The sequence below is a fragment of the Eptesicus fuscus genome, chromosome 11 (genome assembly GCF_027574615.1).
Source record: "Eptesicus fuscus isolate TK198812 chromosome 11, DD_ASM_mEF_20220401, whole genome shotgun sequence".
NCBI classification, from domain to species: Eukaryota; Metazoa; Chordata; class Mammalia; order Chiroptera; family Vespertilionidae; genus Eptesicus; species Eptesicus fuscus.
In genome coordinates, this window is record NC_072483.1 from 90270269 (window position 1) to 90297170 (window position 26902).

Here is a 26902-nt window from a genome sequence, read left to right on the forward strand (position 1 = left end):
TGGAGACAAACCAACAAATGAGGAATGGTCTTAATTTGATCTCGGGAGTAATCATAGGTATGGATGTTGTATGATTTAAAGGTGCACTAAGCAGTCTTGTATGGTTTTTTTATGTACATTTCTATGCACCAAGGTACATTTCTATGCAACCGGCTTCTGCGTTTTACTTAAGTTCTTGGGCCTTTTAATGAGGTTAAATCCAAGCAACTTGTCTTTTTTAAAAAAGGTGACATCCTTCCCAGTTGCGTTAAAATTGACGTGAAACCTGCTTTTAAAAACACACCCTGAAAGTGACACCCACCCGGGCAGGGACATCTCACGCACAGACCCTCTCGATACACAGCAGCTTTGACTAAGGATGCTCTTTCTGCTTCTCGTCCGTGCACTCGCCTTGCCCTGCAACTCCGCCAGGCGTGGCTCAGACATCAGCGCTGCCTCCACACACATGGTGCCCGGGTAGAAATTCTCCCTGCATATGTGTTCCATGTCTTTGCGCCAGCCCCTCTGGGCACAAACAAATCACTGCCCCCGCCACCTGACCCTCGAGGAGTAAAGCTAAGGACATGGTTTTGTTGGTTTTAAAAAAAAAAATCCCTTTTAGGCAAAGGAATGGGGTTAAGAACCTCTCTCTGCGACCCCATGGGAGGTCCTGTGGGAGCAGAGGAGGGATGAAACTGGCCACGAAAGAGCCCGTGTTTGGGGGTTGGGCATGCGGTTTAACAACCGGGGAAGAGCCTCTTCGTTTTGCTCCCTGTGTTTGATTGGTGAAAACTATTTCTCTGTGGAGGTGGTTTTTCTTAAAAACTGCAATAAAGATAGCATTGGTCCCTATGCACTGCCTCATGGTTAGGCATATTTTGAAAGAGATGGTGTTTGGGCCAATTAATCTCTTTCCCCACCGCCACCCCTTCTCGTCCATTGAGGTCTCGGTCAATACCAGCGCGTGTCCAGCCGCAGAATTCCCTGAGAAGGCTGCTTCCCACGCACAAAGGGAAGGCGGCTGCGTGCAGAGACCAAATTAGTTGCTACATATCAGCATTTTGCAAGGCTTTCAGTGTTTCATTCATTAACATGCATTTTCTTTGACTCGCACTACATGTATTCCAGAGAAAGAGCTCCCATTCATGTTATCTGATCTAAAAATGCACGTACGCATGGAGAACCCGGCAGCACAGGGTGGTGCAGAGCTGGGTTTGGGGTGACTTGGGGCGGGAAGCGGAATGCATTTTGAGATACGCAACTGCTTGTCCATCGGGGGATGCCCCCATCAGCCAGTCTGACTGTGTGTCACGGGGCTTCCAGGCATTAAAAGCATGCATGTGACACCGTTGTTGTTTTTTAAATACCAGTAACTATTAGGAACTATTCCTTGTATGCGCCAATGAAATAAAATCGGGCCTGTTTAAAGACACACAGTGTGTGTATTCCTGCACTTTTATGAGCGTTGTTATCAACATCAGCTCTGGTGAAAGAGGAGAGAGAGTTAAATGGTTTTACATGTTCCAGCAGCTTCCTCCTGTCTTCTGCCCCGTGACAACATGACACCCCTTCGAGCCTAATCTGTTTCTACATCACTGTCCCCCGCAAGGCCATCACTTCCTTCTTCACGCTGTCCTTTTGCAACCATACCCATGCCCTCTGCCATTGCCACTCGATAAATGGCTTCTTATTCAAAACGCACCCTCTTCGCTTGTATCCCCCTTTCCTCGTACTTAAGGTGTACGCTGCAGAGCGCCACGGGCCTGCCATGTTCCTCCGTGGATTAGCCTTGACTGACTTTCGTAGCTTCTGTGCCAGAGGAACCATCAGTAATTGGGAATCGCTGGTGAAATCAGCACACGGGAGCCAATTGCATGGAGGCCCATGTTCAGGGAGTGCTCGGTCAGGTCAGGTTATGCAGTAGCAACAAACATCCCCCAAACTGAGTGGCTGGAAGAACCGGGTGCACTCTCCCTGCATGTGCACCGCCGTTGGCTGCTCCAGGTGCTGAGTGGGGTGGCCACCCCGTGACCCAGACAGGTGGACACCCCCTGTTCATCGGGCCCCAGCCCGTCAGTCAGTCTCGTCAGGTCTCTCTCCAAACGACATGCCACCTCTGACCAGTGTTTTTCTGTCTTCCTGCCCAGGCTCCCAAGGTCACCCTCCCTCTCGGGCGCCCTTAGTAGTAGGGAAGATGTCCAACTAGCAATCAAGTCCTCCAGCCTGATTGACCCGGGTCACTTCCACGCAACTAGTTACATAGCCTCGTCAAGCACAGGGCGTTCGGGAAGCGCAACAGGCCCTGTGCCTGGCCGTGTTGGGGTCTGACATTGCTAACTGCCACAGGGCACACCTGGTATTTCCTCTCAGCACCCCCCATAGCTTCTCAGTCTTTTCACGAACCTCAGTGTAGCTACCTGGAAACCTGGTCCTACCTTATCATCTACCACCTGAATTGCTACAATACGAAGGTCTGGAATTCTGAAATTCCCTTCTCTGACCAGTTCTTTCTATCATCGCCCAAGCTAAAAATAGGTATAAAAGCAAATGAGACATATAAGTTGACCTTGAAGAATTCCTCAACAATGGGATTAGTTCTAAGAATGTGTGGGTGCACAAACCAAGATCCCAACACAGCCGGGGATAAAGGAAAAGGGAGGAAGATGGGGGCATCCTTCCCGAATAGTGTGCCGCCATGGCTGAGTCTTCAGGGTAGAGTCCCAGTCACCCGTGGAGGTGGGAGGAGACTGAGTGCGCATGCCCAGCCGCGTCCAAGTCCAGCGTGAGCACAGGCGCACGCCAGCTGCTAGGGCTGAAGGTGGAGTGATCGGCGGGCAAGTCCTGAAAGCCTGAACGCAGTGAGAGGGGCCTGTGGGTTTTATCCCGAAGGTGACAGGGAACTTTTGAACCAAACAGGGTGACGGCATAATGAATATTGGTATTTTTAAAGTATCATTCAAATTTGCTTATTGATCAATATTTAATAGTGATTAGAAATATTTCAACTGACCAAAATAAATGAACAACAGCAAAGCTCTACAAAAATACATGTGTTTTTTAAAGTTGTTATTAATTCTGTCCGTGTAAAACACACACTGTGATAATACCTACAATTATTTTGGCCTTTTAAAATGTTTCTTTCTTGGGTTTATTATATTTATCAACGTTTTTTGTTTACTCATAAAGTTAAATCATATTTTATGCCTGATAACTTTAGCATGTATGTCCTTCAAAATTATAATTGTTGCTGAAACAGGTTTGGCTCAGTGGATAGAGCGTCGACCTGCGGACTGAAAGGTCCCGGGTTCGATTCCGGTCAAGGGCATGTACCTTGGTTGCAGGCACATCCCCAGTGTGGGGTGTGCAGGAGGCAGCTGATTAATGTTTCTAACTCTCTATCCCTCTCCCTTCCTCTCTGTAAAAAAATCAATAAAATATATATTTTTTTAAAATTATAATTGTTAAAAGAAACATTAAAATAGAATAATCAGCTACAGTTCATGTTAAACATAAATCTTCAGGATTTTAGGCTAACATCAACTTTCCCTAAAACTTGAAGATTTTTCTTCCAGATCTGCAAAAACAAAGGAATTAATTCAGTTCCAATGATCTTACAATTCAGGTGTAAGATGTTTAAAAACAAAAGATCTAGGTCAATGAATCTTGATGGAACTGTGAATGAGACTGGTTTGAGTTTAAACCAGTTTAAAGTTTAGAAAATCAGTCTCATTACGAAATTCCAAGCAGGGCACGGTTAATTTTTATAATTTTACCTCTTTCTGTTTATCTCTGGAATCTCTGACAATCTAATGTTGATGAAGTTTTCTCTCACGTCCACGCGGTTTTTGAAAATCTGATGTCTTTTCCATAATCACTCATCCTTTCCCCCTGACAGGCGTGGACCGGGCTCCTGTCCTGCAAGGAGGCACGTCCATTCGCTGCCAGGCCGTTTCCTAGCTCTCCCAGCACTGCAGCTTTCTTAGACCTTTCTGGGGGTTTGCTTTGTTTTGTGGGGTTCCCCCATTTTGTAGATGTTCATGACTTCTTTCAATTGGCTAACTCGGACCTTTCTAGACTTACACTTTTGAGGATACATTTTTTTGTCTTGTTTTCTTTTGTTCATGTTGATTTGAAATAATGCAAGTGAAAGCGCTTTCCTGGGAGGGAAGCCAAGGGTAAGGCGGGGGGCTGGGGGGGCGGGGGGGGGCTGCCTTACTTGGCTGCTGGCGAGGACAGATTCCAAGAAGCGTCACCAGAGGGGTCTTTGGGGTGCTGGGCGATGAGCGGCACCTTCCAGATTTGAATCCAGAGTTCGAGCGACAGCTGTCACCTGGGAAAAGGAGGCCCCAGAGTAACACAGCACCCCCGGAGCCAAGGGCAGGAGGGAGACTGTGCAGACCAAGCAGGGCCTCTCGGTGCGAGGCCAGCAGGTGGAGGACGGAGGGGGCAGATCCAGGAGGACCCGGGACGGGTCAGACAGGGATTCCAGCTGGCATTCTCCCTGCTGTTTGCTTATTGTGATTCCAAAACGTAGGGACTGGACTTCCAATAGCAAACCTAGGCTGGAAGACATTACAGGTAATTCAGAAACATTATTGCTGTGACCACCGGTTTTACTAAACGCTACGGTCTCTTCAAAGGGCTTCATTATCACTGCTGCTCTTTTATTTCATTGGCCTGTTTATGTCAATAAGTTGTATTTTTTTCTGTTTATTTTATTTTATTATTGTTTAAAGTATTGCAAATAGTAGTACATATGTCTCCTTTTTTCCCCCATTGACCTCCACCCCGGCCTCCCCTAAAGAGTTCCACTTGTTAAAAGAAAGCCACCAAATAGTCATCTTCCTCCCAGGTACGCAACTGGGAGGGAGACCAGTAGTTGTGTATTTAAACACCCTTGACCCTAGTTTCATTTTTAAGTCTCATGTGCACCTGGGAGTTAGACTTAGATGGAATATGTTTTTGTTTTGTTTTTTGGTTTGGGGGTTTACAGTAGAAACCAATGCTCGTAGCAAGTAGGAAAAAAAAAGAAGATAAAAGCCCTTATTTCCTTTTTATCTTCATTAATAAGAAAAGAAAGAAAATACTGATTTAGTGTTGTTGTCTCAAGATCCAGTGGCCTAGGAGCCGTAGCTCTGGGCCGTTTCTGAGATCCCGATCAGGGACTTCTCTGCACCTCTTACCTTCATGTAAGAAACCCAGTGAGCTGCTTTTTTGGTGCAAGATTTCCTCTCTAAGTTCCTCAGTGGTTTTATTTCTCTACTTTGTCGTGTGATTTTCATTTCGCTGCACCCACCGAGACGTTAGCACCGTTATGAGGCTACTCACCAGGACCCACAGTCCACATCTGTGATGCTCCGCCTTGGACTTCCTTCAAAGAGCCTTCTGACCGGGAACAAGACCGTGACTTTATTTCAACTTGAGCGCCCTCGTCACATTAACACCTTAGGGTGGCAGACCAATTTAGAGGGCGCAGGGAACGTTCACACATCCTCCCGTTTAATCTGCACCACAGCCCAGTGCGAAGCAGGGCAGGCGTCTCAGTTGACAAATGAGAAATCTGGGGACCAAGAGAGAATGGGCAACCCAAATCCAGCTCTCCTGGCACGAGGCCTGAATTGTGTCTACCATGCAACGGCCTTTAGATTACGTCATGTCACTGTCAGTGTGAAACACATAATCAGATCTGCATTTCAATAAGATACATGGGAGATATAGTTAAAATAGGCACATTTGAAAAATAAATAAAAAACAAATAAATAAAATAGGCGAGTTTGCAAGTATACAGGTCAGGTGGTAGAAGCTTAGGCTCCGTGAGTACAGTGGTGATGGAATGGGAAAGTATTTAGGAAATAAACATGACATGTAAGATGTGACCAGATTTCAAAGACATTCTACCGTAACAGACATTCTGTAGGTTAGAGTTCACCCTACTGGCAGTTTAGTCTTTATTTGTTGATTCAAATAAAACTTTCTACATCACAAAATGCCTTTAGGTTATCAACACCGAAAGTCATATACTAAAAGACATACAAACTGCAAATTGACAAAGACATATCTTTAGTATTAGAGATTTGCTCATTAGAAGAATTAAGCACAGAATTGAAAAGCAATATATTAGTCTAAAAAGGCTGAGGAAGCTTCCATCTTTCTTCATTCACATCCACTCTCCTACAATGTTCACATCTCTCTTCGTATCACATTCTCTCAACGGATATGTCCCTCTTAAGTACAAATACAACAGAGGCAAAAAATGTAGCCGGGATCTATGTCATCCTCCCCTTCCAGCATCACCTCCCTCCTCCATCTGTACACACATGCTCTGCCGTCTCACCTACAGGACAAGCTGTGTCCCTGCCTGTAAGATCAATCACTTCACCTGTGTGTAAACCATGGCTTCTCACGGGCATCGCTTCTGTGGTTATCCGCTTTCCCTCCTGCCTCAGTTTGCTTCTCTCTGCTCCATCATTTCTCTCAGCAAAAAATGGAGACTCAACTCCACCCTTTCATCAAAATATTTTCTTGACGCTACAGACTTATCTAATGATGCCTCATTCTCTGTTCTCATCTGGACATCTGTGCCAAAGTGTCACCTACATTTATTCTTTCCATTTACCAACTTTTTAGTCCATTCTCAGTTTCCTCCCACTGGGATTTGGTCCTCCCCATGCTTTATAGTATCCCAGGTAACCCATGCCAATGTTCATAACTTATCAATAAAAAAATACATTTCTTATCTTTTAGGAATCTAATAAGGAAAAATAATATTTCTATAAATTTACATACAGTAATTCAAACTAATTAAACTGAGAAGAATACAAGTATTTTTGGCTTATATTATCACATGATTGATGTGGTAGAGTTTCATGAATCTGGCAGAGTAACTCGCTCGGAGGAATTTTGCCGTGCATGGCATCAAGCTGAATAAACTTGCTCTCTTCTTTCTTTCCTTCCTTCCAACCTTCTTTCCTTCTCTTTTTCTAATCAACTGAATATCTTCAGTTCTAAGTTAGAGTGAAATCAGTCAGACTTAAATGACAATAGAATTGTGTTTCAATATAGTAGCATTGTATTCATCTCTTAAATGATTTTTAGTTGTGTAGAAGATAAATTATATGTGATTTCTAAAGCAGCTTTGTCAAGCTCTAACTAGCTTAATTATGAAAAATTAAATTTTCTGCAATGCTCTCTTCTTTTGAGTGTTTAATATAAAATTACATTTTCTCAGTCTTGAAACTTGGTTCTTAGACATTTCACGTGGCTTTAAACCATTATGGGTATATGTCTTTTTAGTCTTCCTTTAGTTTTTAGCATTTAAATCACTTAAAAATTAAAAGTTAACAATAGATTTGTATTTCTTTTTATTCAAAAGACTAAGATAATGGGTTTCTCCCTAAAGTCTGAGCACATATTACTGCATTGTGGCACTGGCACATACACAGAATGAATCTGTTAGTTTTGTAAGCAGCAGAGTTTGCTAAGTCTCTTGTTTTAGCATTTCAATAATAGAACAGTGCAATTATTATTAAAATATCCTCACATTATAATATGAATAAAAGGAAAGTATTTCTTATTGTTATTTTTCTTGGAAGTCATATTAGTCTTTCTAGGGAAATGTTGGAAAATGTAAAAGAGAACATGATTGAGGCTCAAAAACACAGCTTAGCATTGTCTGAGCCTCCAGACACTGTCAGCAGCTCCATCGTTTAGGTTCAACTTACACGTGGGAGAAGCATATGAGAGCCAAAGCCTGCACACCAAGGCAAAGCCAACACGTTACCCAAATTAAAGAATGGAATCCGGCCCGAGTAGCTCAGTGTTTGGGCGCCGACCTATGAACCAAGAGGTCACAGTTCGATTCCCGGTCAGGGCACATGCCTGGGTTATGGGCTGGGATCCCCCAGTGGGGGGCGTGCAGGAGGCAGCCGATCAATGATTCTCTCACATCATTGGTGTTTCTATCTCTCCCTCTCCCTTCCTCTCTGAAATCAATAAAAATATTTTTTAAAATAAGTAAAGAAAGAAAGAATGAAGTGGAGAGTTTTGATGTAAAATTTTCTTTAAGTGGAATTGTTTTCTTTATTAAAACATAAACTCAAAGTTCAGCTTTTGATGATAATGAAATAGTAATTTATGCAAGTTTTTAAAAAATAAAAATTGCTATTTATCATAATTTTATTATCAAAGTAATTTTAGTTACAACAGGTCATTGAATATCATCACTGAAAAATCCTTTATCTATATAAATAAAGTGGAAAAATGAAAAGTCTACCAAGAATTAATTTAATAAAAAAACACTGACTACTAGATTGGTATTGACTCTAAAGTAGAAAGAGAAAAATGCCTTCTAAACTTTGAAAAAGTTCCGATTAAGGTCTGCATAAAATTTGTATATATGTTTTTTTCTCAACTTTGTAGTAATTTAAAGAGTATGGAACCAGTATCTATGGGTCATTCATATTTAAGCTTAGAAATCTCATTCTCTTTGTTGATAAAATCTGATAATTTCTAGGACCACGTACTTTATTTCAGGCATGATGCATGTGGAGATTTCTATTCATTTATGTTTTGTACTATGTTAAATGATTATTCTCTGCTTAATTTGAATGGCACCTTATATATCTACACAGAGGAAAAAAAAACTGGGAATCATGCAGAGATTGGGAAAGGTAGTGTTCTGTTGGGAAAAATGAAAATATAACAGAAGAAACACCTTAAATATTGTACAATACATGCTAGTATGGAAAAGAAGTAGTAAAATTGTGAAGGAAGACTTGGAGAAAATTAAAAGCAGATCTAAGGTTGTGTAGAAACGTAATGCAATCAAAATCTGAGATGTGAAAATGATGTGAGAGTATGTTTTCTTAGACGTTATTGATAACATTAACTCAGGTCTTATTAGTCATCCCTCACTAGGTAAAGCCATGGTTACACACGGCCTCAAACCCTCAGAGGCTGCAGTGTCAGCAGCAAAAGTCTTGCTCCCACGGCTGGGGTCCTCCGTCTGGATTGGTTGAAGGGACAGCTCTCCTTCTAGAATGTGTCTTTTTATGCAAAGGGAAGGGGCAAGAAAGTAGAATTCCACGTGATGGCTTTTCTGTAGCTTCTCACTTCCACTCACATTTCAGTAGCAAAAGGAAAGCATGAGACCAGTGGTGATAGCGTGGAACTCAAATCATATGGCTGTAGAGAGGAACTTATAATGATTTATTGGAGAGAGTGGAAAAAATAATTAGAAAAATAATGTCATCTACTGTAAATGTCACATGTCAATGGTGTCTTCCATGGAGAATGTGAGAGTACAGATAAGTCTTGAAAAGATGGAACCAAATGCATGTCAAACACTCAGTTAACAGTAGCAGGCTGGAGTCATCCTTAGTACTGGCATCTCTGGCTTTCGCCATTGAATTAGCCCAGAAGGATAGGATGGCTGTTTAAGTAAAACTAACTTTAAAAGGGAACCTGAGCTTTGCAGCTGAGGTGGGGGTATGATAGATGACAATAAGAATGCAAAGAGTGAACAGTGGTAATTAAAAACATATTGTCATAAAGCTCTTAAAGGTTCATGAAGTAATGGCTTAGGAGAATTTAAAGACACATGCTGTCATTAAAGCAACCACAGAAGTAATAACACAAGGATAACCCCGATTAATTACATTAAAGTAAATGGGCTAAACGCCCTGATCAGATGTCAGCATATTCAGACTGAATTAAAAAAGCAAGATCCAACTGTATGTTTCCAAGAAACACTTTTTTTAAATTAGTTTTCATTTAATGTTATTTAGCTTCAGGTGCACAGCTAGTAGTTAGACAGTCATATACTTTGCAAAGTGTTCCCTTTGATATTCCCAGCACCCCCTCCCCCCCGGCACCGTACATAGTTACTATAATATTATTGACTCTATTCCGTATGCTGGACTTTACACCCCTGTGACTGTTTTGTAGCTACTGACTTGTCCTTCTTAATCCCTTTGCCTCTTTCACCCAGTACCCAAAGCCCCTCCCTCTGGAAGCCATCAGTCCTCTCTCTGTATCTACGAGTCTGTCAAGTAACACACTTTGAACATGTTAACAAACAGGTTGGGTGTAAAAGAATAAAAATAATGAGCAAAAGAAAGCTGGTGTGGCCCTGCATATCAGAACAAAGCGGACTCCAAGATGACTAATGTTGCTAGAGATTCAAAGGGTGCATTTTATAATGAGAAAAGGGTCACTTATTTAAGAAGACATAAGACTACTAAATGTTTCTGCACCCAATATCAAAGCTCCAAATACAAGACAAAACAAAAGAGAACTGGAAACAATTTCACTTCACTGATAGAGATTTTAACACTCCGTTCTCAGTAGCAGATCAATTGAAAAATCGGTACAGTTCCAGCTGATTTGAACAACACTAACCATCTACTTAAAGCTAATTAACATTTACAGAAAATTACTCCCCACAAGAGGTTACAACTTCTAACGTGCCCATGAATTATTCAAGAAGGTGGACAATATTCTAGGTCATAAAACAAGTTTCAATACATATCAAAGGACTTAAATTAAAGAGCATGTTCTCTAACCATAATAGAGTTACATTATAGATGAGTAAAATAATATACTTTTTAAAACCCTTCAAATATTTGGAAGTGAAAAAACACACTCACTAAATAATCCATGAAGTAGAGAAGAAATCTCAAAGGCTATTACAATATATATATATATATATTTTGAGCAGAAATCATAAAAGCACAGTATTCATATTTGTGAGGTGCAGCTAAAGCAGTCTTTATGAGGAAATTTATAGGTTTAAGTATATATATTAGAAAATAAGAAATGTGTCAAATTAAGTACTTCTTCCATTTTAAGAAACTATTAAAATAATAAATTAAACCCTGGCTATTAAACACATAGGAAATAATAAGAGCAGAAATCAATAAAATAGAAAATTTAAATAGTTTTTATGAAGAATCAAATAATAATGCTGTCATAGACACACTCTTTCATGAAGTAGGGGAAGTGGGAACACTTCCACCAACTCCTATCAGGACAACACATAGGTACTCTATTGCAGTACAGCACATATATCATAGCACATATATGTAATATGTACTTCATGTAACTATTAAGAATGCTGTATATGTAATTATAATACCACCATCATACATGTTAGAATATTATCCTATGAATTACAGTGTATCTTGTGCTCTTACTTTTGTGTATAATTGTGAGCGAGCACAATTCCTGCCCTGGGTCACCCCCAGGAGGTCCCTAAGGAAGGATCGCAGCTGCGGAAGGGAAGGGGCGGCCCTAAGTGGCTGTAACTGTTCCTGAAGGACCGTCCCCTCGCCTCAGTATGTTCCCTGAGTGATGGCAGGTTAGAGTCTGGAAGCTGCGAATCTCGCTGACACTAAAAGGCTCTCCCATTAGCAGCTTCCGTGTTGCATTAATAATAAGAAAGGGATAAAGAGAGCGGGCTCAGCTGCCCCGTCTCCCAGGAGGGGAGGCCCCCGCCTCCTGCTCATCCCCACGGCCTCTCTAATGGCCTTGCCTGTGTGAGGGGAACAGAGAGGATGCTAAGTGCCGTCTGTTCTCTCAGAGTTCAAAATCCCTTCTTCTTGGGGAGGAACTCCTGTTCTTTTTTCAAGACTTCTAAGTTTAAAACCGTATCATGAATACTTTTTCGGTTGAAGTTAATCTGTCGTCATTCATACCTATTTTTTAATGTAAGTGCAAATAATCAAGTACAGGGGGAAATTGCTTTAGAAAAAATAAACCCATCTTTCCTGGAAAAACTGGAAAACAGAGTCCTCTCAGAGATGTCTCACTTCTCTGCGAAGCAGAAAATTATAGAAAATCAAGAATAAAGACCTTTGCTTTTGCAAATGTTCAAAACTCTTGTTAATAGACAAAGAAGAAACGATGAGAAAGTATCTTATTAAAACGAGATAAGTAAGGTTGGATTTGTTAGGTTCAGGGTGCGTGTTAATGAATTATGTCTCTGTTAAAGTTGTGTCTTTTTGGGGTTCATAAAGTTAGGACCCACGCCATACTTAACGGTTTGTGTTCTTTTCCTACCGAAAATGCTGACCTTTAGCAGAAGTGCACTTTTAAGATCTCCCTGATGTAAACATCTGTTTTTAAGTGTGTGACCTGTCCAAGGAATAAGAGTATCTAGGAGGTAGTTCGGTTGTGGCAATTTTTCATCTACAAGAAAAACCATTTTTGCTTTCAACTATTTTTTAATTGGGTAAACAATAATTCATTATCTCAAAAGTGTTGCTCAGATTTTCATTATTTGGACTGAAAATGCTAGAAAGTTTTCCTTGATTTATACTAATGTGCCCTGATTTTGCACAGTTGATTTTTATAATTGGGCTATAAATTGCATACTTTTGTACTTTTAATTTATGAGGAAGAAAGAACAATGTCAATAATCATCATCGATGACAATATATATTTTTTAAATGAAATATATGGCCATAACCCTCAGAGAAGAAATCACTATGATGGGCTCTGAACTATTTATTTAAGAATCAAGAAATTATTATACAAACCAATTAAAAGCTGTTTTCCGGAAATTTATAATTAACATTTTTTTTCTTTATAAGTACTTAACATTTCAAGGGAGGACAAAGAAGATACATCTAATAAGTCAAGGCTGCCCATTCAGATTCTTAAGATTATGTATAAAAGCCTGCGAATGAAAAAGAAGTATACAACTTAGAAATGAGACAATGTTAGGCATTTATTTACAGTCTGGTGGACATTAGATTTTTTTCCTCTAGGCAAGGAAAAAAAAAATCTAAATCCCTTTTCATTAAATCACTCTTTCACGTGGTGTATTTATGAGCCAAGGAATTTCCATAAATCCAGTAGACCCTGTCATTTGTTTTATGTTGCTTGTAAAAAGCTGAAATGTCCAATGGGTGGCATGTCATTGTTAGATTGCCCTTAAATTTAGGGGAGGAAGGAGCTGAGGACGCCATTCTTATGAAGCCCTGATAGCAAATAGGTCCATTGGGAAATAGCCGCTTTCTGACAGGCTGAGAGGTGTTGGTGTTTGCACACTTGTCTGAGTTAGGCTTGTTCCCTCTCTCCCCTGCAGTCCACGAAGGCTCAGGCGAGACCAGCCAGAAGGAGACGTCCACCTGTGACATCTGCCAGTTCGGGGCGGAGTGCGACGAGGACGCCGAGGATGTCTGGTAGGTGCCCTCCCTGAGGCTTTTCAACAAAATCGTGAAAGTTGACTTCCTTTTACTCCTTCGGGTGTTTCCGGAAGAAGACGTGATTGGCATTTCTTTTTCTTATCTAGTTCCTAAGGCGGGTGGGATGCGGGGGAGGGGAGGATATGAGGGCTATTGTAACGGCGGGGATTTCTGAAGCTGAATTGAGAGTTGGGCTGGGCCAGCTGTCTGCTTCGTTTGATAGGGGATAAAAGCCATCACAGAGACTCCCCAGGACTGTCCGTGTTCAGAGGTGGAGAGAACAGTCACATTTACCAGAACATCTCTCAGGAAGCTCGGTCAGGAGCCGGTGGGCATCTGCTAATCCGCTTTCTAAGGGCGGGTCTGGGCGACCTGGAGCTTTTCCTGAAGGGTCTGCCTATGCGTGCCGGCAGCTGAACTGGGAAGATGGTAAAGCAAAGAATGACCGGAGCCGCCCTCTAGGATCAGCTTCCCCTTCACCCCAGCAATACGCAGCTTCTCCTGTAAAGATAGGCTGAAGCGATAATGAGTAATACTTATTTTGAATGGGTCCCAAAATGCTAGCCTTCTAGGGCATGAACATGTGTTTGGTTCTGCCCTGATCATTCCCAGAGTGACCAGCCTAGAATCCAGAGGAGGTCTTTGTGCTGTGACAGTGGAATGAGACAGCCTCCCTCTCTCTCTCCCTCTCTCTCTGTCTTTCTCTCTCTCTCTCTCACTCTCTCTCTGTCTCTCTCTCACTCTCTCTCTCTCTCTCTCTCTCTCTCTCTCTCTCTCCCTCTTCCTTCTCCCTTTCTCCCTCACTGGATTTTACCTGTTAACTTTCAGGAAAGCAGCCAAGTGCCCTTGGTTTTCTTCAAAATGCGCCCGTGCTTGCCTGGAGCTCTTAGCACTCATTTTGATCAAAGTGACTGAGTAAATCTTACTTGCTCTCACCAATAAAAGCGGTGGTGATTCTGTGACTGGATGGTGGTTTTAGCTAACGTGGTGGTAATCCTATCTATATATCTATTTAGATAGATAGATAGATAGATAGATAGATAGATAGATACATAGATAGATGCCTAAGTGACCCTTTGACCACCAGGGGCAGATGCTCAACGCACAGGCTTGGAAACATGGAAAAGACTGATGAATATCAGAGGGAAAGGGGGAGGGCAGGAAGAGATTAACCAAAGATCTTATATGCATATGGATTTGTGCACCGGTGGGGTCCCTCAGCCTGACCTGCCAGGATTGGGCCGAAACTGGCAGTCTGACATCCCCAGAGGGGTCCAGGATTGTGAGAGGGTGCAGGCCAGGCCGAGGGACTCACCAGTGCATGAATCGATGCACTGGGTCTCTGGTTGCAATATAAAAGTGTAAAAAATCAGCCTGTTGTACATCTTAAACCTATACAATATTATATATCAACTATATCTCAATTTTTAAAGAGGAATCATTTTGACCACACTTTTGTGGGTGGAGGGGACAATTTAAGGGACAAGAAGAGGAAACGAAGGCAACATAATTTTGGCAAGAGTGAAACAGTCTGCGCTTAAAATCTTTAAAAATGTCTGAGTGCAGATGAAGTTGAGGATTCCAGCTGGGCGCGCTGGGGCTCGCGGGGTAAATTAGAGACTCCGTGTTCCAGAAAAGTGGGACTTAGAATCTTACTTACTCCTCCCCAGATGCGTTAGGGCTCTGTATGTTAAGACACCCTGACAGGAAATACACTTTTTAAAGATCTCATGTTTAATGTTTGCTTGTCACTGCATCTGCAGTTGAACATTATTTTTAAAGCTGTTAGAAATCTTGCTATCAATGCTTTACTGTTAAAAAATTTACATGGGTCCCTGATTTTTTCTTAAGACTTTCCATTCCCCTGGTTTCTCCCCTCGCTCGTGATCATCTTAGTGACATCGTCCCCTTTACAAGTGCAGAGATTTGAGACATGAGCTGAGCTGAGCGAGCAGGCGGAGATGGAACAGGTGGAGATTAGGGACTGCTTACTTCGGGCTGGCTCATTTGTGGGCGCATTTCTCTCAGTTATCTTCAGGAGAAGCCCGGGGTGTCTTCCTTTATGGTCTCGCTCTCCAGCGAGGGCGCTGCGTTAGTTTTCCAGTGTTTAAGCGGCAGGGCCGAGATGAAGCTCTGAGCTCCAAGTCACCGAGGGCGTTAGCCTAACAGCTCAAGCGAAGACGCAATTAAAATCTCACTGTTCCCTGTCCTGTCTGCAGTCATGAGAGGGCCATGATGGCCAGATCGCGGGACTCAGGACCCACAGGGTGAGAGCCGGTGACGGGGCGGTGCCCATGGCCTGGAGGCAGGCGGTGCAGGGAGGTACAGGCAAGGCCCAGGGCGCCTGGACTTAGAAAAAGAAACTCGGTTCAAAACCACGGAGAGGGCAGGGCAGGGCAGACCCTCAGTCGGCGAGGAACGGGTTACCAACCAGGAAAGGCACCCAACTGGGCAGATGGGGGGACGCTGGGGAGACACCCGCTTGCAGGGGCTGCTGTAGGAACCAGGGGTGGGGCCAGCACCTGGACCTCAGAGAGAAATGCCAAGGTCAGGGGTCAGCGTGCTGCCTGGATGCTGCGTCAGTTAGCTCCTGGCTAAGGGCATCTCTACACCCCCAGCCCCAGACAGGACCGGCTCCGAAGGGGGACTAAGGCGAGCCCCCCCCAGCGGCTAAGTGGCAGAGCGGGGCAGGTAGGGGGCGGCAGGGGAGGGAGCCAAGCAGGAGGGAAGAGCTGTTAGCGGTTAAATGAAAGGTCCTTACCGTGTCCACGGCCAGCAGCGAGGAAGGGAGCTGCAGTGATAAGCGTGTTAGTGTTCATTTGCATAAATGCCTTTGTCTGTGAACGCATTGTATTTAGGGGTGGCCATGAAGGGTGGAGGAGGGAGCCGGAGGACAAGGAGTGAAATAAACAGGCAGACAGCGTGGGAGAAGAGGCTACAGAGAAAGCTGGGAAGCGGTAGGGGAGTGGCCTGACCCGCATCCATCACCGATTCAGGGAGCTCTGAGGTGCCACTGATTGGGGTGAAGCCACGGCCGGCTCCCCGGTGCGTGAAGCCCCGCACATGCCGTGTGGCCGCCGGGAATGCGCTCGGTGCTCTGCGTTATCTTCCGCTCCGACGCGAACCCAGCCGCAGGTTCATGCCCACCCAGCTCCTCAGCCCGCATTACCGAGTCCCAACAAGCCGTGAAGAAGGACTACGGAGAAGAAAGGTCGTTACTGCACCTGCAGCATGAGAACCCGCCCGGGACATGAGTGTTTTACATCCCGCCCAGGACTGAGGCTGGCTGGGCACAGGGCGCCGCCCCTCCCAGGCGGGGATGGGTCTGGGTTGGAGTCAGAAGCCAGCACGGTCCGCTGACCTTGTTTCCATAGTCTTCTCGCTGAGAAGCAGGCCTCACTGGATGTGGGGAAGAAAAAATCAATGAGAAGGGAGAGAGGAGTAAGGAGAGTAGAGAAAAGGAGAAAAAAATACTAATTAGAGGCGGCGTTGATAAACCGTGTCCTAATGTTTTACTTACACTTTAATACCTTTATTTGGGGAAAACATGTGATTTGTAAACTCATGTAAGTCTCTCACGTAGCATTGACTTCAAAATCGTTGGAACACCTTGCAAAGGGAGGGGGTATGTGGCTTGTTTGTGGGGCCGGGGTTGAGAAGAAATGAGCCCGGCCAGTGTGGTTCAGTGGTTGAGCGTTGACCTATGGACAGGAGGTCACAGTTCGATTCCCGGACAGGGCACATGCCTGGGTTGTAGGCTCCATCCCCAGTGTGGGGTGTGCAGGAGGCAGCTGATCAATGGTTCCCTCTCATCATTGATGTTTCTATCCCTCTCTCCCTCTCCCTTCCTCTCTCTGAAATCATTAAAAACATTTAAAAAAGAAGAAATGAAAAGAAAGGCTTAAAGATCTTTTCTCTATATCTAGACTGAAAAGAAAAGTCAAAACAGATACATTTCCACATCAAAGAGACTCTCAAATACATCCTGTCAAAATAGTTTATAAAGAAAAAGAATAGCAGGTAAGTAACTGGGACATGATACGACGGGCTGGCCGCAGAGGAATACAGCCCCATCTGATACACCGAGACCACCGTGTGGTCTCAACACGCATCTCTGATACTTGGTTGGTTATAGAAACAGCTTTGTGTTCCCTTCATTATCTTCCCTGATAAATTATTCCAGGAAGTCCAAAGTAGGTCAGCAGGAACTCTTGGCGCTGGGAACTACTCCTAAGAAGTAATTAGCCTGGAACTTTCCATCGGTCCCGTGGATCAGAGGTAGTTCAGCGCCCAGGGGTTGATTCTTGATTTAATAAAAGAATAAAGTCGGTAGCTGGGTTTGATCCGAGGAACGGCTGGGCAGGAAGCTGCCTGCGTGCCTCCCGTGTCCGGGGGGCGGGATGGACCCCGGGAGGGCCCCGGTGTAGGAGCAGAGGCGGCCGGTGACAGTGGCCTGGAGGGCCGGCTCGATGATGCTGTGTGTGTGCTTCTCACGTGGCTGTAGAGTCTCCTTCCCTTTAACTCCGCTCTCCTGTTCTTCTCGCATGCTCTCAGGCTCCATTAGCAAAGGCACAGCGGCTTCATAGCTATTAATTCCTCAAGCAGCCATTTATTTTCTTTTAGAGACATTAGCGATGCTTTCCAGTTTTCGTGCATAATATCCGAGCTGGGCCGCGAGGGTGAGAAAGGAGAAAACAAAGTCGTTGCAGAGAAACGGGTTCAGAGGAGAGAATGAATGGGCGTCTGTTTCCTTCTGCCTCATTGATGTTCCGGAGCTGAAGGGGGTGCGGGAGTCGGCGTTCCTTGCGTCTGAGGCCTTTCACCTCATGTGCCTTTGATCTGAGGAGGCTCCTTGCGGCTGGGAGGACGTGTGTGGCTGGCAGGGTTCCCACCTTTAATGCACGGGGGACTGGGGGGGATCGGGAACATCAGAGCCGGGCCATGACCGCGGACGACCCTCGGCCCTGGATTTCACCATCCCCGTAAGCAAGCAGGGCCTGAGGTCCCCGCTGGAGTGCGTTTGCATGATGAGTGGAAAGGGACGATGTAGAAAATAGAGAAAGGGGTGCCCTTAAAAACGGCTGCTGCCGAAGATGGAACAAAAGACTGTGTTGTGATTGGAAGGTTTCCAGTGTTTTCTATTAGGTACGAAGGAGGTGGGCCGGGCTGCCTAGGGGGGCATCTAAAGAAGAGGATGCTGAGCAGGCACAGACTTTTGGGGACCAAGAGCTTAGTCAGCCTCCCCCGGCTGTTTCCCTCTTAGCGATTTCCTGTGCTCTTCGCCTGAGAACCATACATGTGGTGACCTGATCGGTTCTGGCTTCTAACATTTCACTCACGGAGAGAATGAAAACACGCACAACAACAGGACACAGGTCTGTCTAGGACAGTGGTCGGCAAACTCGTTAGTCCACAGAGCCAAACATCAACAGGACAACGATGGAAATTTCTTTTGAGAGCCACATTTTTTAAACTTAAACTTCTTCTAACGCCACTTCTTCAAAGTAGACTCGCCCAGGCCGTGGCATTTTGTGGAAGAGCCACCCTCAAGGGGCCGAAGAGCCGCATGCGGCTCGCGAGCCACAGTTTGCCGACCACGGGGCTGGAAGATCCGAGGGTTCTGTTGGATGCAAGGCTGTAGGAGATCACCTTCTCGGTGCTGAGATTCCTGCCTCCGGGACCTGCCTCCTCACCCCCACCCCCAAGAAGGCCGTGCTGTCACCTGAGAAATGGCCACAGTATTGTCTGTTTGTACAGATGGGTGGGGTGTGACGGGAAAAGACACCTCTCTTTCCTTCGAAGCTTCCATTTGCCCACAAAAATTTTTGTTTTTTAAGAGATATTGAACTGTTTTCTGTGCCGCACCAGCACGGCCAAGGGTGAACCTGAGGGGGGCGGTGAAGGATTGAGGAAAGACAGACAAGAGAATGAAAGCTGGGGCCGGGTGGGACACTGCTGCTCTGACAGAGAGACAGCGACAGCGCCCACAAGCCGTGTTTTTATTTTGTAGGCAGGTCCCACGAGGCAAAGGGCGTGGTCAGGACGTTATCAATGTTCCAGTCCACTCAGTGACATGCACCTGAACTCCGTCAAGCCCACATCACTCAGGCATGTGGGACCACGTGTTCGGACCACAGGTTCAAGCTTACAACCATAGCCTCCGGCTATAGTGGTGCTGGGAGGGCTCTGCCCTCTGAGCTGGGACTTGCACGTGGCTTTGCCACGAGAGGACTGTGCCTTCTCATTAGTCCAAGGCTTGATCCTGTCCAATCACTGGACCACTCTCCACAATTTCCTATGGAAAATAGCCTTCTTAGGACTATGTGTGTGCCAATTAGATTGAAAATAGCCAAGAGGCTGCAGAGAGCAGACATATCTTCACCAAAATGTGGTTATTTTGAGCAGCTTCAACTTGAAGTTGCTTGTTTTGAAATGGCAATGCAACCCTGACTATGGACCAGGGTGAGCATTCTTTATTTGTTGTAACTAGCGATAGTTTTCAGATGTTTACACAGGTTTAGAGACTGGCCATTGTGACAGTCCCCCTGTCGGCGATGCTGGTGTGTCACCATCGCAGTATTTCAGGGGGGGTTGCAAACGCCGAGCCCTGAGGGGCCCAGAAGAGCGAGGTCACTGATCTGTGAGCCGTCGGCTAAGCAAGGTGGGATTCATTCTTGGCTGCCTTTGGGACTAACGGGCTACATGCCCCTTTCCAAGTGGCAAAGGAGGGAGTATGACAAATGCAAGAATAGAAATTACAAGATATATAGGAAGAGAAAAGAACCGCCCAGTTAAATGGCAACTAAATGTGGCCCATACGCCAGGGGGTTGTCTTATCTTAGTGGCAATGCTGTATCTTTTTTCGTGTCACTTAAAAATACGATGCCACGCCTCTTATTTCCCATGTTTGATGATTACACTGAAATTGAATTTTTATAGTTTTCTCTGATTATAAAAGTTGTACATGTTTGTCATAGAAATTTGAAGAGAATAGAAATCTGAAAACTCTATTACAATGTCATCCCACCATTCCAAGATTCCCACTGTATATTTTCCTTCCATGTACGTGTACACGTGTGCACGTGCACGTATGTGTATGTATACATGTATTTCTAATGAGTCTGATCATATTTGACATGTCCATAAAGTCTCTACTTTTAAATTTTTTACTTAATCTTGAGGCTGAGTTTGGAGATTATTATGAATGTTGAACAAATTTGTGAATACTCTATTTATAGTTGAACAGAACTTCTGTGGTCCAAATTCTAATGACCCTTCCTAAATGTTTGCTTTTTTTTTAAGACAAATGAATTTGAGAGTGCTGTCCTCACACTGTGATCTAAAAAATATACCAAAACCTAAATCCTCTCTAACTCAACGTTAGACATGTTTCTTGGTTAACTCCGAGAGACTAAATAGCGTGTGTACCAAAACCATTTCCATTGTCTGTAGCCAAAGGATTCATAACAAGTAGATTTCTGAGGCATAAGCCTTATTTACTAAGAATCTGCCCTCCCAAAGGAGGTTTAAGTTGGGTAAAACTGTTTCTGGTCAGTGGTTTACTTCAAATAGCAACATATTGTATGTGTTGGTTCAGCTAAACAACAAATGAGCAAAACACCAATCAGAAAGGACATATGCACCCCTATGTTCATAGCGGCACAATTCACCACAGCTAAGATTTGGAAACAGCCTAAGTGCCCATCAGCAGATGAGTGGATTAAAAAATGGGGTGCATCTACACAATGGAATACTATGCTGCAGTAAAAAAAGAAGGAATTCTTACCATTTGCAACAGCATGGATGGACCTGGAGAGCATTGTGCTAAGCAAAATAAGTCAGTCAGAGAAAGATGAATATCACATGATCTCACTCATTTGTGGAATATAAGGTACAACATAAACTGATGAACAAAAACAGATCCAGAGACAGAGAAGCATCAATCAGACTGTCAAACCTCAGAGGGAAGGGAGGGGGGCGAGGGGTGGTGGTAGTAAGAGATCAATCAAAGGACTTGTATGCATGCTTATAAGCCTAAACCAATGGACACAGACTGTAGGGGAGTGAGGGCATGTGCTGGGGGGTGAGGGTGGCCGGGGAGAGGTAAATGGGGGGAAAAGGAGACATATGTAATACTTCAATCAATAAATAATAAAAAATAATAATTAAAAAAAATTAGCAAGCCCACCTTGGCAGCCCACATCGGGGTATTCCAGACACATTTCCCTAACAAGCAGGATGTGTAATATCTAACAAGTGATTGAACAAATCGTAAGATTATGTGCAACACCCACTCAAAAAATCAATACTGCTGAAAATCTAAATGCTTTTTTTACTACAAAGAACAAAATAAATTAAAACAAATATCTGATTTTTCTAGTCCCTCCCGCCCCCCAGTGCAAAGTTAAATTGCATCCATTCATCCAGTTATCACTAAGCTAGGAATGAAACTTAAGAAATGGGGATGATGCCCTCGGGATAGACGATTTTCTAAAGGCTCTTTTTAATTCATTGCAGTCTTTCCTGTGTCTTTGACACAGCAGTTTACCCTCTTCTCAGAGCTCATCCTAAAATGAGCTTTCTACAATCAAAATGATATTACCCAGGGCAATAAAAGCAATACCAGGTTCCAGCTAGCCATAAGTGCCCAGACTCAGCAGACATTGAGAGGTGAACATCAGGGAGAAGTGCATAACGTAGCAATTGGGGGAAAAGCAAAAGTAAGAAATGAAATAAAATATTAGCTTCGCATTAGCAAAAATAAAACAGTGATGCATTTCTGTAATATACATAGATATCACAAGTGTGGTACTTTAAGACATTCAAATATAACATCCAAGTATTAATTATGACAATGAAATAAATCATATATTTAATGAAAGTATACAACTTAATATTTTGAATATCATTTTTCTTCTCTAGCAAATTTGTTGATTTGAGAAAAATGAAATGCAATAAAGCTGTCTGCATTAGAGCGACATTGAACAGTCAGACTTGGGCGGGGGGGACGCCCCGTACCGATCAGTATACCTGTTTCCAGGAGAAGTGGGTTCTTGTAATGTCATGAGGAAAAGCATTTCAAGGGACCCGCAAGGGAGGAGGCGGTCCGGTGGCAAGATTCTCTTGTGAAGCAGAACAAACAAGATGCCCCCCCGATGTCCCCGTCCATCTGTCCGGCCGTGGGACATCAGGGCAGCAGCAGTCCATGTCCGGGGTCCTGCGCCCTGGGAGAGCTTGGTTCAGCCCAGCGTTTGTCAAGCTGAGCCTGCGTTCCAGGCTGCAATCTGTTGCTTTGCTGCTGTGCCCAGGATTCCACCTAGAGCCTTGTTCGGAGTCTGTGCGGCCAGGCAGAAGGCCACATGGCTATGGAGAGAGAACACGCAGACACACAGGGTGAGTGAGGGTCACAGAGAGAGAAGAGAAAAGAGAGACGGGAAGGGAAGGGAAGGGAAGGGAAGGGAAGAGAAGGGAAGAGAAGAGAAGAGAAGAGAAGAGAAAGAAGGGGAGAGAAGAGAAAGAAGGGGAGAGAAAAGAGAAGAGAAGAGAAGGGAAGAGAAGAGAAGAGAAAAGAGAAGAGAGGAGAGAGAGAGAGGAGAGAGAGAGAGGAGAGGAGGGAGAGGGGGAGAGAGGAGGAGAAAGAAGAGAGAAGAGAAAAAAATGCAGTGAGTCCTTTGTCTTAAGTGGTATTTTTTATGTTTCCCAAAGGCAGGGATTTCAGGGGAGGTCTCAGGGGAAGATCACAATAGAATATTCATCAGCTTTCCAGGTGTGTCCTTTCAGGATCATGGTCTCTACTGATTGATCAGGGCCAGGCAGGCGGTCGTGAGGCAATGCAGCTGGTCCTGATGTCAGCCATGGCGTCGACCCACTGGCCTTCCTGTCCTTCTGGGCCTGGAGCTGAAACAACTGAGGCCTAGATGTTATCTCTAGAGCTTAATGCTTCAGGGAGTGCGCATGCAAGGAGTCACGGAGGCTGTTCTCTGGCCCCCTTGCTTCCCCTCCAAGGGCGTCTACCTAGCGACATGCCGAGGGGGGAAAGGTCAGAGGAGGGTCTGAACTGCATGACCTGCGGTGTGCTAGGGGAGGAATGGCCCTGGGGGCAAGGTCCTGCCCTGCACGTTGCTAGGCACCTGGGGCTTTTGCCCTGGTGACCGTCCATACCTGGCTTATCCTTCCCACTCTGCTCATGTCTGTCTGAGTTCTCATTTTGGATAAAATCATCATTTTCCTGGACCCCTGTTTTTTGTGTGTGTTTTTGATAGACACATTACATTATGTAGATAGATAGGTGTTTGATAGATGGATAGAGAATAAGTAGATCTGCAGTCATATTATAATTCACATAAAACTCACTCATTTAAAGTAGTCAATGGTTTTTAATATATTCACTAAGTTGTGAAACGGTCAACACAATCAATTTTATATTTTCATCATTCCAGAAACTTGGCATTAGTAGTCCCTTCCCCCGCCCCCCATGTTTCCCTCCTCCACCACTAGTCCACTTTATAGATTTTTCTGTTCTCACATTTCATATAAATGGGACCGTTCAGTCTGTGGTCCTTTGTGCTTGGCTTTTCTCACTTAGCACGGTGTTTTGAAGGTTCATCTGTATTGTAGCATGTATGGCATTTTATGCTTAAGACTTGCAGAACATATTCCATTATATGGATATACTATGTTTTGTTTACTCATTTATCAGGTGATTGACGTGTGGGTTGTTTCCAGTTTGGGCTACGATGCATACTGCGGTTATGAAAATTCGTGTACCAGGTTTCTGTGTGTGACCAAGGAGGGCATGTGTTTTCTTTTCTCTTGGGTATAGACCTAAATGTAGACTTGCTGGGTTAAATGGTAAACTTACGATTCACTTTGAGGATCTGCTGACTGTTTTCCAGATTCACTGCATCATTTTATATTTCCACCAGCAGTCCACGCGGATCCGAATTTCTCCACATCCTTGCCAGTACTTGTTACTGCCGTCTCTTTTAGTATTGTGCTCCACGTAGGTGTGAAGTGGCATCTAACTGTGGTTTTGATTTGCACTTTCCAGATGGCTGATGATGTTGAGCCTCTATTGATCATTTGGATCACCTCTTTGGAGAAATATCTATTTGGATCATTTGCCCATTTTTAATTGAGTTATTTACCTATTTGTTATGGCATTGTAGGAGCTTTTTAATAATATAGTATAGGTATAAGCCTCTTGCCAAATATATATGACTTGCAAATAGTTTCTTCTTCCTGTGGAGTTGTCTTTTCACTTGTATGATGGTACCTTTAGAACATGGATTTTTAATTTTTACGAATTCCAGTTTGCCTGTCTTTTCATCTGTTGCTTGTGTTTTTGGTTTCATAGCTAGGAAGGCTTTGCTTAACCGAAGGTCACGAAGATTTACTCCTGTATTTTCTCCTATAAGACTTGCAGTTTTAGCTCTTATATTTAGATCTGTGATTAATTTAGAGTAAATTTTTGCATATGGAGGGAGGCGTGGGCTCCCAAAACATTTTCAGGTGTTCCAATACCAAAGATTATTTTTTTCTCATATATACAGGCATTCTTGTAGAAAACAATTGACCCTGTATATGAGGGTTTATTTTTGAACTCTCATTCTCTTCCATTAATGTATATGCCTTTCCTTATGCCAGAGCTAACTGTTTTTATTCATAAGTAAAATATGGGAAATATGATTTCCATGATGACTTTGACTTCAGATATCAGCAAATATTGACATACAATGTTATATCCGGTCCAGGCATTCAGCATGGAGGTTACACGTTTATATAACTATGAAGGGAACCCCCGATAAGTCCAGTGCCCCCCGACACCGTACGTAGTTATCACTGTGTCTGTAAATACCAGCTCTGCAGCCTCCTCGGTGGTCCCAGCGGCATTGATCCTCTCTTCCCTTTGGACTGAGATTCCCACTAAGGCATGTTTACGTTAGAAGAGATGCTCTATTGTGTCCAGAAAGCAGCATTTACCACTCTGGACTTAAACCTTCAGACCGAAATGAACAGAAATGCACTTTTTCTATTGACTAGTCATCTCCTTAGAAAGCACAGAAAAATAGAAGGGCCTGTAAAGTATGTGGGGCAGCAATGGCAAAAGATAAAAACACAATGAAGCTATTTAAATCAGAAGAAATTCAAGAAGTGACTAGTAAAACAATGTTGAGGAGAAGGAAGAAAGAGAAAAGTGAGATAGGAAGAAATAATTATAAAGAAAAATCAAACTAAGAGAAACTGCTATAATTAATCAAACATAATCTCTGAGTATCCTGGAATTCAAGGGGAAAAAAGGAAAGGAATAATTCTTATGGTAGAATTAGAAAAGACAACTAGTGTATCAAGGTACTTTAATTCTGAACTCCACAAGAATTAATACTGTATGCCTTTAATAACATTTCTAATGAAATGGAAGACAGCTTCCTTGATAACTAGCTTATAAATTATCTAAAATTAGTTGTATTGGATCTTAATAATGCATCAATGATAAAATTCTATGGCTGTAAATTATAACTCTGCAGAGATAATTCTCTGAGACCAGAACAAATATATCCAGACACGGCACTGTTATGCCATCTAACTCAGTACAGGGTTAAAACAAAAGGAATCGTCTGCTTTCTTAATTATAGCTATTTCAGCTAGAAACTAGGCAGAAGCCCTAAAATATTTCATACAAGTGTTTAGGGTTATAATTCCCTCATGCAGGTACCAAAGCGAAGCAGTTATTGAGAGATAAACTTGTTCATGCGCGGAGGGAGGCAGCGGCCAGGGTCCTATGTTGTCCTGGAACATGAAAGTGTGTGCAAAATGGGGAAACACTGATCCAGTTTTTATGACAAAAGTTCTTGATTTGATTATAGTTTGTTAAATGGTTAAAAAGTACAAATGAAAAGATAAAAGTGCGCAAACCAGTAGATCATAAGGTAGGACCTAACGATTATGATTATGGGTTTAGAATGCAAAACGTAACTGGGAGATAGATTTACTTACAAGTCTTTCTACTATCAAGTCTGCTCTTTATATTTTGACTCAGGTAATCAATCAATGAATAACCAATAATGTGTTAGGTATATTTGACTCTGTGTTTTCTGAAAATCCTCATACTGAGATTTATAGTCCTTTATTAGTATAAGCTTCAGGAAATTTTAACCCACTTATTTATCTATTGCATCTTTTTCCTCCAAGTTTTGTTTGTACCAACCCACAGTACAGTTTCAAATGTATTTATTTATTAATGTATATTTTAATTTTTGTTACAGTTGGCATACAATATTATATTAGTTTCAGATGTACAGCATAGTGGTTAGACATTCCTATGACTTACGAAGTGATCCCCCTGGTAAGTCTAGATCCACCTGACACCATACACAGGTATCATCATATTTTGACTATATTTCCTGAGCTGCACTTCACATCCCTCTAGCTAGTTTAATAATTGGCAATTTGTACTTCTTAACCCCTTCCACCCTTTTCACCCATCCCCCGAACTTGCCTCCCATCTGTCCACCCCCAATTTGCTCTCAGCATCTATGCGTTTGTTTTTGTTTTGTTTGAATTAGAGGGGGGAGAAACTTCAGCACGAGGGACCAAACACCACAGGGTAATGAAGTTGAGTGCACCAGGGCAGGAGTCCTGCATTTTTTAAATGTAATTTAGTTTAATTCCAATTTTGCTCTATAACCTTGGCTGGAAGGGTTGGTGTAGCGTGCTGTGGATATTAAAAACCGTAG

At 43.4% G+C, this 26902-nt stretch overlaps 1 protein-coding gene across 1 annotated transcript in view; it reads left to right on the forward strand.

Annotated features, from left to right (window-relative positions):
* TMEFF2 (transmembrane protein with EGF like and two follistatin like domains 2) overlaps positions 1-26902 on the forward strand; it is a 236887-nt gene that overhangs the window by 122025 nt on the left and 87960 nt on the right. The window contains exon 5 of the mRNA XM_054723459.1: positions 13067-13163. Coding sequence (XP_054579434.1) covers positions 13067-13163 — 97 coding nt within the window. The remainder of the gene's footprint in view (positions 1-13066; positions 13164-26902) is intronic.